Source organism: Bos indicus, chromosome 18 (genome assembly GCF_029378745.1).
Source record: "Bos indicus isolate NIAB-ARS_2022 breed Sahiwal x Tharparkar chromosome 18, NIAB-ARS_B.indTharparkar_mat_pri_1.0, whole genome shotgun sequence".
Taxonomy (NCBI): Eukaryota; Metazoa; Chordata; class Mammalia; order Artiodactyla; family Bovidae; genus Bos; species Bos indicus.
The window spans coordinates 24544141-24556889 of NC_091777.1; the positions used below are offsets into that span (position 1 = coordinate 24544141).

The 12749-nt window shown below is 49.6% G+C and overlaps 1 protein-coding gene across 2 annotated transcripts in view; it reads left to right on the plus strand.

Annotated features, from left to right (window-relative positions):
• Nucleotides 1-7526: 7526 nt before the first annotated feature.
• LOC109572788 (liver carboxylesterase-like) overlaps nt 7527-12749 on the plus strand; it is a 32283-nt gene continuing 27060 nt past the window's right edge. Inside the window, exons 1-2 of one of the 2 annotated variants that reach the window (XM_019979886.2) lie at nt 7527-7681; nt 11256-11460. In XM_019979886.2, the coding sequence (XP_019835445.2) occupies nt 7630-7681; nt 11256-11460 (257 nt within the window). In that variant the 5' untranslated portion in view covers nt 7527-7629. Of the gene's footprint in view, nt 7682-11252; nt 11461-12749 lie in introns of both variants that reach the window. The other variant, XM_019979883.2, reaches the window with a different exon arrangement.

The window sequence follows — 12749 nt, forward strand, 5'->3', positions numbered from 1 at the left end:
GTCGGAAGGAAGACGGGCACTGTGGAAGAGCGATGGGACATGAACACTGGCTGACTGTCTGCTGACAGGTGGAAGATGGAGTCACTGTGTGTGTAAGTACAGTGACTCTAAAACGTGAATCGAGGCTAGAGGCCAACTGTGGTGAGTATCAGAGTATACAATCCTCAGGAGCCACTAACCCACAGGGGAGTTTACACTGACGACAGGCCCTTCTCTGGACCTCTATCAGGGACCCATGAGAAATACTGGTGACAGTTGCTTCTGTTCAGTCTGCAAGTCATGTCCGACTCTTTGTGAGTCCATGGACTATAGCCCCCCAGGCTCCTCTGTCCGTGAGGCTTTTCAGGCAAGAATACTGGAGTGGGTTGCCATTGCCTTCCCCAGAGGATCTTCCTGACCCAGGGATTAAAGCCTTGTCTTCTGCATCGGCAGCTGGGTTCTTTGCCACTGAGCCACCAGGGATGCCCAGCAGGTAGTAAGATCAGTGAAAACCTGCCTCAGGAATGCAGGATTGAAGCCCTGCTCAGACACTTCTCCCTTAAAAAATAACATCCCCCAAACCACTGAAAGACCAGCATACCCACTTCCCTTGGGGCCCTGGGTAAGACCTATTGTAGCTGAGTGCAAGGAAAATTTTAAAATTTTGTATAGAGATAGAAAGTGTTCGGTAAAATCCTAGTACAAGTGATAGCAGGAATGTAGGTATCCTCCTGCATCTCTCAGAAGAACAGGGACAGCCTCGATTGTGGCTTTACATCACTACTGCCAGCTCCTCCTTTGCGGAAAAGATGATAGCCCTCTCTGGACAATGGCACAATCACACGTAGTTTTTGAGGATGACACAGGACACCCAGCCATGAACAGCAGCCCTGGGTTATTGGTTTGGACGTTGAAAAATATCTCCTGTAATATGATAAGAATATCTGATAGTTTGGTTGCTCAGTGTGTGCATTCTAAGACTGTCCATCTCTTAAATACTTCAGTCTTATTAAATTCTTAAGTTTGTTGCCTAAAGTTAAATTCTAAAATAATCAGGAGCTATTGCTGTACCTGTCACAGAGGAGGAGACTGAGCAGAGAGGTGATGTCACCTGGCAGGGATATAGGTGGGACGGGCACTCATGATGGCCGAGTGCAACATCCTCGGCCTCACCCCTACCGGGCACCATGTCATCTCATGATTGGTAATTTGTTCCTGGTGAGGCAGGTGCCAGGAAGTCTGGTCAGTGTCCTGCTCCCAGCTGCTGAGCTCCAGGTCCCTCCTCAGACTCAGCCCAGACCCCGCGTTCCCAGAGGAGGGCCCGCACTCACTCTTCTTGCAGGAGGGCCATCTGCAGGCCTTGCAGGTGCAGGAGCTGCCTGCCCGAGTGGGAAAGGCCAGCAGTGAGCAGGGGGGAAGGAGGAGCCACCGCAGACATCAGCAGGGCCCCCTCCCCCTCCTCCTGGGTCAGCATCAGCGCTGGAGCTCCCAGCCCACTCAGGCAGATAGAGAAACCCCAGCTCCTTGCTCCAGGTCCCAGGAAAGTAAATCCCCTTGGTCCCAGGCTCCAGACCCAGCTCAGGTTGACTGGGCTGGGGGCCAGGTCTATGTCCTGAACCCCAAGAGGCACTACGCCCCCTCCTGCCATCAAGGCGCGGCAGCTCCAAGGTCTCCTCCCAGCACTGGGTCCCATTCTAGCTGTGCCCTGATCCCTTGGGTGAGGACAAGAGGTACAGTCTGGAGCCTCCGTGCCCTGAGATTTAGAATGGAGGCCAAGGGCGCCTGAAATGCTCTTAGGAGCCGGGCTAGGAAGACATTCCTGGAGAAGCAAGTGACAGGGGTCCCTCTGCGATCAAACTCCACACACTCCCTTCTGCAACCCTAGGGACCCTCTGTCACGTCCTGTGCCTGGGAAGCAGACATCAGTAGGGCTCAATTCCAGGGGTCCCTCACCAGTGGGGCAGGAGCACTTGGGGTCCATCGGGAGGAAAGGCGAGGTCCAAGGTCCAAGGCAGTGGTGAAGCAGACCCACTGGTCCTGTGCGAGGCCTTGGAGCCCAGAGCCAGTCCCGCGTACGGAGGGGAGGGGCCGCCGCAGAGGCCCCGCCCGCAGCGCCCGGGCCGAGCGCGCGGCTCCACTTGGGTGCCGGCTGAGCCCAGGGCCCCTGTGCCCAGCGGTAAACGCTGTCCCAGCCTCCCCGGCCGCCCGTCCCCGTGTTCGCCACGTGAGCAGCCACCTGTTCCCGGGCGTCTAGGAACAGGGCTCCTGTGTCCTCACGGCTTCCCAGCCACAGACCCCGCGCCGCCGGCCTCCTGGTCGCCCTTGCCTGGAGCCAGTGAACCACACCCGCCTCCAGCTCGCTGGTGTCCCGCTCGGCTGAGGCCGGGGAGTGGTGCCCCAGACCCAAGGTGAAGGTGACCCTCGCCACCATTTCCCCTTCCCCGGGGTCCCCAGGCATGGCCTGCCTCGGTCTCCACAACGGTCCTTTCGCAGCGGTTTTCCTGTAACGTCTCCTGTAACTGCTCCACGACCCACATTTCCTTAGGCCTCTGGTCCTCACTTCCGTTTTCCTTTCCTGAAGAGACAGTGGCGCGTTTCTCCAGGCGCCCCTTTGCCTCAGTTTTCCAGCGGCTTCCCTCAACTGTAATGGGGCCTTTCCACTCCAGCATGCAGGTTCCCTATAGGATGCCCCCCTGGAGACAGGCAGACCTGGCATTCAATAAGAAAGACCAGTGGGTATTACCCTGTCAGACTCCAGTACACACCCTGGAGTCTGTACCAAGCCTTGTTAATTGCTTTTGCTCTTTGAATTCTCACAGCAACCCTGAGGGAAATACTAGTTAGGATGGCCTTTCTCAAAGGCAAAACTGTGCACAGTACAAGGAGGCTACTCAGGCAGGCTGATGGTGCTGGGAGGGAATGCCCTACTTCTGTATTTTTTTTTTTTTCCCCACTTCCTCGTGGAAAGTGAGAAAGCTTCTCTTTAGCCCAGAACTATGTCTTCAGCACTTCTCACTGTGTAAGGTTCAGTCCTGGGAGTCACATGTGAGAAAGAAAAGAAATGTATATATGATGTTCTGGTTACCTACTGATTCTCTTTTTCACTAGTGGTCAAGGGTTTTTTTTTCCCATATATGTAAGAAAATGTATATTAATTTCATATAATGTATGTAAGAATCATTCAAAAGAAAATGGTAAGGAAACCCTGAGGCAGGTGACAGCAGAAAGGGCAGGATCCTTCAGTATCTGTTAGGAGGACCCACACTGCCTTGTTCATGGCCTTCTATCTCCAGGGTCAATGCCTCTTTTCCTGAATGGAGGGCAGCCCTCTCAGAGGAACTGGTCACATGCTCACAGGGTTGATGTGGATGACACAGAACCCAGAGCTAAGCCTCCTGTCCCCACTTGATTGTCTGGAAGGAGGAAAATGGCTCCTATGTTAATAATAATAGTAAATAAATAGCTGACATTATAGATACTCACTAAACATATTATGTCAGTCTGCACATATATTACATTCTTTCATCCTAAGAGCCAGACACTATTATTTTGTGCTTTAGAGCAGAGATGACTGAGGCACAGAGAGGTTATGTGACTAAGTGACACAGGTTGGACTGACACTCTTGCATGCTGACTGCAGCCTCCTACCCTCACCCCCCACAAGATAACCCCCACTATGTCATCCCAGGACAGGTGAGGACATGAACACCTGGGGGGAAGCACTGAGGTGGCTGTCAGAACCCTCTGCATACTCGGTGAGCTCTCTGGCCTCATCCTCCCGTCTCTCTAGCCAGGAGCACAAACTGGACTGTCTCTGAGCACCGGTGCAGCTCTGAATAAGGAGAGGCAGGGTCAGCATCCAGTGGCACCATCATCAACACAGCATGGCAAGGCCAGGCGATGAGACAGCGTGGTTTAGATTCAGCCCTCTGACTATGGGCTATGTGACCTTAGGCAAGTTGCTTTACTTGTCAGTACTAGCAGTCACTCCAGACCATGCAGGTCCATTGAGTTTGCTCAAATGATGGTACAGTGACTTATTCTGCGGGGCTTATTGAAAGACATACACAGGCCCTAGGGACACTGGATAAGCAAAGTTCCTATCTGTCTGTGGCCTCACCCTAAGCATGGTTGCAAACCAATGAGCCTTTCTCCAGGGGCTTATTGGGAGCTGCATTAATGGCAGTGTGGATAGAGAGATCATAATGGACGCTGTTCAGGTAGCCTGTGCTAGGAATCAAGCCACTGTCTCATTTATTCCCCCACATAGAAATGTCATCTTTTAAATTATTTGTTTATTTATTTATATTTGGCTGTTCTGGGCCTTCGTTGCTGAGTATGTGCTTTCTCTAGTTACAATGTGCAGGCTTCTCATTGCAGTGGTTTCTCTTGTGGGGGAGAACAGGCTCAAGAGTTGTGGCTCACAGGCTTGGATGCTCCGTGGCATGTGGGATCTTCCCAGATCAAGGATCCCACCCATGTCTCCTGCATTGGCAGGAGGATTCTTTACCACTGAACCACCAAGTGAAGTCTTATTATCTTCTTTATAGGAAAGAGGAAATGGAATTCCAGAGTGTATCAGTAACTTGCCTCTGTCAGGAAGTGACAAGGTGCCTGTGAACAAGGATGCCTGACCCCCAACCCATGCACTCAGCACAGGCTGGCTCTTCACAAAGAGCACCTGTAGGCAATCTGAGACCTGACTTCTGAGCCACGTGACTCCCCTTTTTCTTGAACATCAAATAGCGAGTCCCTCCGGCAACCGCCAGGGGGCGAAACACCGGAATCGATTACCAGTCTATGGGGTCGCACAGAGTCGGACACGACTGAAGCGACTTAGCAGCAGCAGCAGCAGCAGCAGCACTTAGCACATAGGACCCTGACAGGCTACAGTCCACAGAGTTGCAGGACTGAAGCCACTTAGCACACAAGCACCAGGCCCTTCAAACTGCAGAAAAGCCATCACCCTGCAGAGGAAGGTATGAAGTTCTCTATCTGGAACCAAGTCTCAGGTACACTTGCTTTTGCTAGAAAAGAGACTGGAAAGTCCCTCCAAATCTAAATCACTTTGTGACTTTCAGGTAGCAAAGGGCTGAATTTTCAAGGAAGGGTGGACTCCAGCCTGACTTAGGGAGGAACTTTCAAAGATTCAGAGCCAAGTCAGCACAAGGAGCTCTCAGGGAAAACGGGTGTCTTGTCACTGGAACTGGCCAAGCCAAGACTGATGTTCCCTCTGGGGATGCCAAGCACAGCATCTCAGGCATGTTTGGTCTCACAGTGGGGCATTTGTAAAGTATTTCCCTCCAGGCTCCTCTGTCCACAGATTTCTCAGGCAAGAATACTGGAGTGGGTTGCCATTTCCTCCTCCAGGGGATCTTCCGGAACCAGAGATCATATCCGTGTCTCCTGTGTCTTTTGTAGTGCAGGAGGATTCCTTACCCACTGAGCCTTCAGGAAGACTAGATTATTAAAATATCTCATTAATGAAAGATAATCCACACACCAGAAAATAAATCTTTTTAAACATTTGTTTTCTTCATTTTTGGCCACACCATGTGACATGTGAGATCTTAATTCTCCCACCAGCAGTTGAGCCCACACCCGCTGCATAGCAAGCATGGAGCCTTAACTATTGGACCTCCAGGGAAGTTCAGAATTCACCTTTTTAAGGCTTACAGTTCAGTGGTTTTTCAGTATACTCAGAGTTGTGCAACCATCACCACTATATAATCCCAGGACATCACCTCAAAGAGAAGCCTCTACCCAGTAGCACTCACACATCATTCCCTGCCCCCCAAACCCCAGGCACTCAGCAACCTTTGTACTACTTTCTTGCTCTACGGATTTGCTTAATCTGGACATTTCATATAAATAGAATCATACAATATCTGTCCTTTCATATCTGGCTTCTTTCATTAGCACAATATGCAATATTTTCAAGGTTCATCCCTCTTTAGCATGTACCAGTACTTCATTTTTTTTTACGGCTCAATAATACTGCATTGTACAGACAGATATTATTTCATTTGTCCATTCATCAGTTCCTGGACATTTGATTTTTTCTACTTTGGCCCTTATAAATCGCTGCTACTTGTGTACAAGTTTTTGCTGGGACATATGGAGTGGAATTGCTGGGTAATATGATGACTCTGAGTTCAATATTTTAGAAAAAAATTTTTGCCACACCACATGGCATACAGGATCTTAGTTCCGTGACCAAGGATCAAACCCATTCCACCTGCAGTGGAGTCTTAGCCACTGGACAGCAGGGAAGTCCCTGTGTGTGATTTTTGAGGAACTGCCAAACAACATCCTAATGCAGTCATAACTGTATTATAGGTGTTTTTCCCCTTAACAATAGATCATGACTGCCTTTCCCTGTTAAGAAACAGAGGTGTACATCACTAGATTGAATGAAAGAACAGTGTTGCCTTAGCCGGCTATACCAGAGTGTACTTAGAGAATGTCCCATTTACTGGACATATAATGATTCTATTAGATGGGCTTTGAGCATCTTCCTCTTTCCCCTAGAAGATAAGAGCACGGTCACAGGTGTGCTCAGAGCACTCTGCATCCCTCTATTTTGTTGCTGCCACACTGCATTGCAACCCCCTATCACCTCTCCCTGCCTCTGTCTTATCTATTATATGGTGATTCCTCCAGGAGATGGACCATGTCTTAGATTTATCTTTGTCTCCATAATACTTGGCATGCATGGTAAGTCGCTTCAGTCGTGTCTGACTCTTTGAGACCTTATGGACTGTAGCCTGCCGAGGCTCCTCTGTTGATGGGATTCTCCATGCCAAAATACTGGAGTCAGTGGCCATGCCCTCCTCCAGGGGATTTCCCGACCCAGTGATCAAACTGGCATCTCCCTCTCTAGCAGGTGGGTTCTTTGCCACTAGTGCCACCTGGAAAGATGAAAAACACTTAGCATAGAGCCAGGCATTTGGTAAATGTTTGGAGAATGAATGCATAAATGAAATAATGATAAATGGAAGGAAGGGTGGAGGGATGGATGGATGAATGAATAATCACAGCCCAAGATGATGGAGTGGTGGAGTCCCTTTACTGTAATAACATTCCCTCCAAAGATCGTTGGAGCTGTGCAGCAGGAGGCTGAGTCACTTGGCAGGGACACTGTAAACTTAATCTGGGCATCAGAAGGGTGACTGGATAAATTTCAAGATGCTTCCAAAATAAGAACATGGATTTCTGAAATAAGCCCCTTAATTCTCTAGCTGGGTGGCTATGGGGCTGGGTGTCGCTCTACAAGTTATCCAGTTGTTCTGAGGGCCCCAGACCAAAGGCTCCCCTTGTCTGAACGCTTCTGTCTGCTTGTTCCTGCCCTGGGAATCTCACAGAGCACTAAGCTTAGAGTCCAGGAAGGGAGACGCACTTAGGAAACAAATTGAAGTGTCTGTGGCTACCTGTAATTAGAGAAGTAGGTCTGGGTTCTTGATTTAAAAGAGGGCGAAGTCTTGGTGGGTGTGGCTCACACGCCCCAACCACCCTCAAGGAAGGGAGGCCAGTATTTCTGTTATTGAGCTGCTGGAGTGGGAGCTTGCGGAGGGAGCTTTGGTCCCAGAGTGAAACAGCCCTCTGAGCAGGGCAGAGACCTGTGGACACAGGAGCAGCTGTCTTTCCACGATGTGGCTCTTTGGGCTGGTTCTGACCTCCATCTCTACTTTCACAGCTTGGGGTGAGTCCTCCTGAATGCAGATAGCCAGGGCTTCTTTGGAAATCCTTTTGGGGAACATGGGGGAGGAGATGAGCATGGGACAAAGTAGTGACAGGCCAGGCTCTGCAGCAGCACGGGCTCTGTGAACTTGGATGGTGTAGCCCAGCCCGTGTTTCGCAGCAGGAGACACAGGGGACGGAGCACACCCTAGACTCGGCTGCGGGCCACCACTGCAGAGGAAGCCAACGAGCTCACCTCCCACATCCCTCCGAGGACTTTGGTGAGCTCCTCCATGTCTTTCCCTCTTGATTGTTAATGCAGATATGGAGCAGGACCTTACCAGAATCCTGGAAGGGGTCTTTGTTTTTTTTTGGCTAAGTCCTGTCTGACTCTTTTGAGACCCCATTCAGCCTGCCAGGCTCATCTCTCTATGGTATTTCCGAGGGAAGAATATTGGAATGCCTTGCCGTTTCCTTCTTCAGGGGATCTTCTGCACCCAGGGATGGAACCCGCGTCTCCTGCACTGCAGGTGGAATCTTTCCACTGAGCCACCCAGGAAGCCTTTACGAGAATATTAATACCGGCTCTGGAGACGGCGGTGTGGGTTGCCATCGCGGCTCAGCACTTAGTAGCTGTGTGTTCTTAGACAAGTTATGTCCCTTTTCTGGGCCTTGGTTTTGCATTTCGAAAATGGGGGTGACAACTGTATCTACCTCAGTGGGCTGTTGTGAGTTGGAAATGGGCTGTTGCTTCTAAAGAGTGCCTGAAATAGAGAAAGTGAAAAAAGAGATAAAGGAGTTGTTTTCAAAGACAGTGTATTAACAGAAAGTTTGGGCTATCCTGGGGCCCACAGATCAGGAGTGTGTGTCTAAGTCCCTTCAGTCGTGTCAGACTCTGTGAAACGCTATAGACTGTAGCCCTCCTGGCTCCTCTGTTCATGGGATTCTCCAGGCAAGACTTCTGGAGTGGGTTGCCATTTCCTACTCCGGGGGATCTTCCCAACCCAGCGGTTGAACCCACGTCTCTTACATCTACCTATATTGGCAAGTAGGGTAAGGAGCCGGAGAAGGCAATGGCACCCCACTCCAGTACGCTTGCCTGGAAAATCCCATCGACGGAGGAGCTTGGTGGGCTGCAGTCCATGGGGTCGCTAAGAGTCAGACCCGACTGAGCGACTTCACTTTCACTTTTCACTTTCATGCATTGGAGAAGGAAATGGCAACCTACTCCAGTGTTCTTGCCTGGAGAATCCCAGGGACGGGGGAGCCTGGTGGGCTGCCGTCTATGGGGTCGCACAGAGTCGGACACGACTGAAGCGACTTAGCAGCAGCAGCAGCCACAGGCTAAGGAGCCAACTGCCACTGAAAAGATGATTAAGACACATTTCCCTGAAGAAGAGGGCATGGCCTTACCATGGTGGTGCAGGTTATGAAGACAGGGGTATGTCTCTAGGCAGAGGCAATAAAAAGAAATTGGGATTAAGGCCTTTATCTTGGTCGCTGATGGCAAAGACAGAGGTGAGACAGGATAAGCAGGTTTGGGAGTTCCAAGGTAGAAATGTCAGCAGGTTAGGGGGTATGCACAGTTTTCAGGTATTTTGCAATGGAGTGATTGGGGCAGGGTGATATTTACTCAATAGAGGGCCTGACTAAGAAGGGAATTGGGGTTCAGGCTACAGCAGGCTAGAAGGGGAAGTTTGTCCTATCTCCAGGGATTGGTTAACTCTGGGAAGGGCAGTCCCCCCAGAATCAGCAAGGCTGCAGGTGTCAAAGCATAAGAATACAGAACATAGAGGACATGGTTAAGACAAGAACGTAGCAAGGGACCTCAGATGCATCTGCACCATTTTATAGATGGAAAAACTGAGGCTCGGGGAGGGAAATGTACATGCCAAGGTCAGCTGAAAAATCACATTGTGAATTCTCTCTATCTCCTGAGTCCAGAGCCAGTGCTCTGGCCATCAGTGCTCTGACAGCCCAGCCTCCACTGGGTTTTGTCTTCCTCCTGGCTCTGTGACACTGTGAAGGGCCCAGAACCAAGGGGAAGCACTGACTAAGAAGCACATTAGAAGCTGATTATCCCCTTACAGCTGGTTTACCCAGGCAGGTCCATACAATTACCACCTTTAGAAAGGCCGTACTGGCTTCCTCCATTTCCTCGGTTACCTCATCTCTAAAATGGACATAATGGTGTCTCCCTAGCCAGGTTTTTCTGATTAGGGTCCCCACGTGGTACCTAGTGAGTGCTCTATGCACAAACACGTAACCAAGTGTCAACCTCTGCTGTCACCACCATTGCCTGTGCCTCTCAACCCAACACCCACATTTTCACTCTTGCCAGTCGGGCGTCTGTCCACTTCATCTCTCTTGAAGGCTGTCTTTCGATGTGTCCATAAACCAGATCTGGGTTATTCTTCTCTGTTCTGGCCACACACTTTGAGAGAGAGGTTGGCCTTTTGTCTGTATCTAAAGGGGAACAATTGGGAGGGAGAGAGCCTGGAAATCATTTCCTGTTAGGATGCAGGTGTTGAAGATAGACAAGAGAGGACTTGAGGGACAAGCATGAACAGGGGTCATACTAAGACCACCTGCCTCATGAAAGTGCAGGATGTCCCCAAGCAGGAAGGACCAGGCCTGACCTGGCAAGTGCAGGAGACACATTTGAGCTCAGTGAGAAAAAACCGCCTGCTCACGGGAATGGGACAGACGGAACGTGACCCCAAGTCTCGCTCCCTGTGATGACCCTGCTCAGAGTCATCGGAAGGAGCCTCTTCAAGCTGATTGTCTCTCTCTTACTCCAGGACAGTTCTCTGTTGCTCTTACCCCCTAAAAAAGCCAGAATGGTTGGCCTGGTATTTGGGACTCTCCCAGCCTTGAACCTTCCAGGATCATGCTCCACCCCCATGACTCTTCCTGGAGTCATGAGGAAGACCCATCGCTCTTCCTCAGGCAGGCGTTGTGCTTTGCTGTCTCAGAGCCTCCCCTCTGCACAATCTCGTCTCTCTTTATACCTTTATACCCTCTCTTCCACCTCCCGGTGTCACTGTTCCACCACTGCAAGTCCCAGATGCGAGGTCACTGCTTCCATGAAGCCAGCAGTCAGAGGGCCTCGCTCCCTCTTCTGTCTCCTATGGGACCTTAATCAGTAATTCTCCCAGGACAGGGACCACTTGTCCCCACAGGAGGGTCAGGTATGCGTGTGCTCATTCTCCACGTAAGGTCAGATGTCTGAGAAGAGCAGCCGCCTCTTGCTCATCCTCTCATCCAACGTGCAGCTCACGGCCGGGATCCAGTGGGTGGTTGATTCCAGAGGCTCCTAAGTGTGGAGACTGAGTGCCATCTTCATTCCCAGCAGCTCTTCTTCATGTGTTTGTGTCTGATGTGATGCTGTTACACCTCCAATTGCAATTCATTCCTTCAGATATCCCTGTGAGTTAGGAAGGACAGTTAGCTTCACCTCTCTTATATAAGAAGAAACTGAGGCTTAGAGAGTTGAGAGGACATTAAAGATCACGTGAGAAAGGTAACAAAATCCACGCAGACTCCAGGTCACCATCACCACTGACGAGGCCTCACTTCCTCCCGATGTCCAGCAGGGCAGCCACCTTCATCGCCTGTCGTGGACACCGCTCAGGGCAGAGTCCTGGGGAAACATGTCAGCTTAAAAGGATTTGCTCAGCCTGTGGCCGTTTTCCTGGGAGTCCCTTTTGCCAAGCCTCCTCTTGGATCCTTGAGGTTTGCTCCGCCGCAGCCTGCAGAACCATGGACCTTTGTGAAGAATACCATCTCTCACCCTCCCATGTAAGTCCGGGGTGTGGCTTTTGCATTTTTCAGTAGGGATGTTAGTCTCAAAGGGATGCAGGAAGGAGCCAAGGCAGTCCTATGAGTGGCTCATACTTCGTCCTGGAATCTTCAAGATATTGCAGATCCTTATCAACCTTCCAGAACTCTCATAGCTTTCTAGAGCCCTTTATTCAACTAATATTTATTGAGCAACTTTCCCAGGTATCTTCTAGTTTCCTGGAATCCATTAGTGACCAGAACAAAGATCCCACCTTCATGGAGCTTGCACTGTAGCTGGGGCAGACAGATAGTAAGAAGTATGCAAATTGAAACATAGATTATGTAATGTATCAGAATATGATAAGTGCTGTGGGAAAAAATAGAAAGTGGAGCAGGTGAAAGATTTCAAAAGTAATGATTCTGTTAACCTAAAACAAGAAAACAACCAGATTTTTTCCAGCAGAACCAGGGGTTTATTTGAGAGCTGCAAAGAACTGCCATCGTGGATATGCAACTATGGCAAACCACATGCAAGTCAAGTAAAACAAAGGATTTTCTCTTATAGAGGCCAACGGGAAGGAAGGAGGCACTGTTACAAATAAAAAGTCCACTGGAGGAAACTGGGAGTTTGTTATGTAGTGGCTTTTAATTGGCTGAGGAACGACAGTCTCTCATTGGCTGAGCTGTTGCCAAGGGAAGAGTTAATCTTTCTCATAGTAAAGTCCTGTCACTTCCAGCCAGAGGTGCAAAGTCTGTCTCTACCTAATGAAATCTGTATTGAGGTGAAGTGGTATGTTCCTGAGAACTGCCCCTCCTGATCTCTGCATTTTATTTTAGTGAGGTTTCCCTTTATTAATTTTCACAATTCTATTTCTTTTCCTTCTTGAACTTCACCATAGTGGGGAGTAAGGTGGGCCAGGAGATGTATGGGTGGTAGTGCTTTGGGGTGTTGATTGCACAAGTTCTCAGCTCCCAAGTGTGTCTTGCTCTCTTGACATAAGCAGAACCATTGTTGATGTTTTCTGCTTAGCTGGCCAAGTTGGGTAAAGAAGACGCTCAGCTGCTTCCCAAGGCATCTCAGATGTCTGCAAGGTTTGAGTCACGTATTATTTATCTCAGCAAGAGATTTCTAATTATTTCCAGGGTCCTGTGTCTTGCTACATTCTTTTCCTTTCTTCTCTTCTCTACTGTCCTTACTCCCTTCCATCTTCCCTTTCTTTTAAAAAACATTCATTCTTTTTCTTTCCTGATAACAAGTAATAAGTAGTACATACTTATTACATAAAAGTGAGGGAACCTCCCTGGTA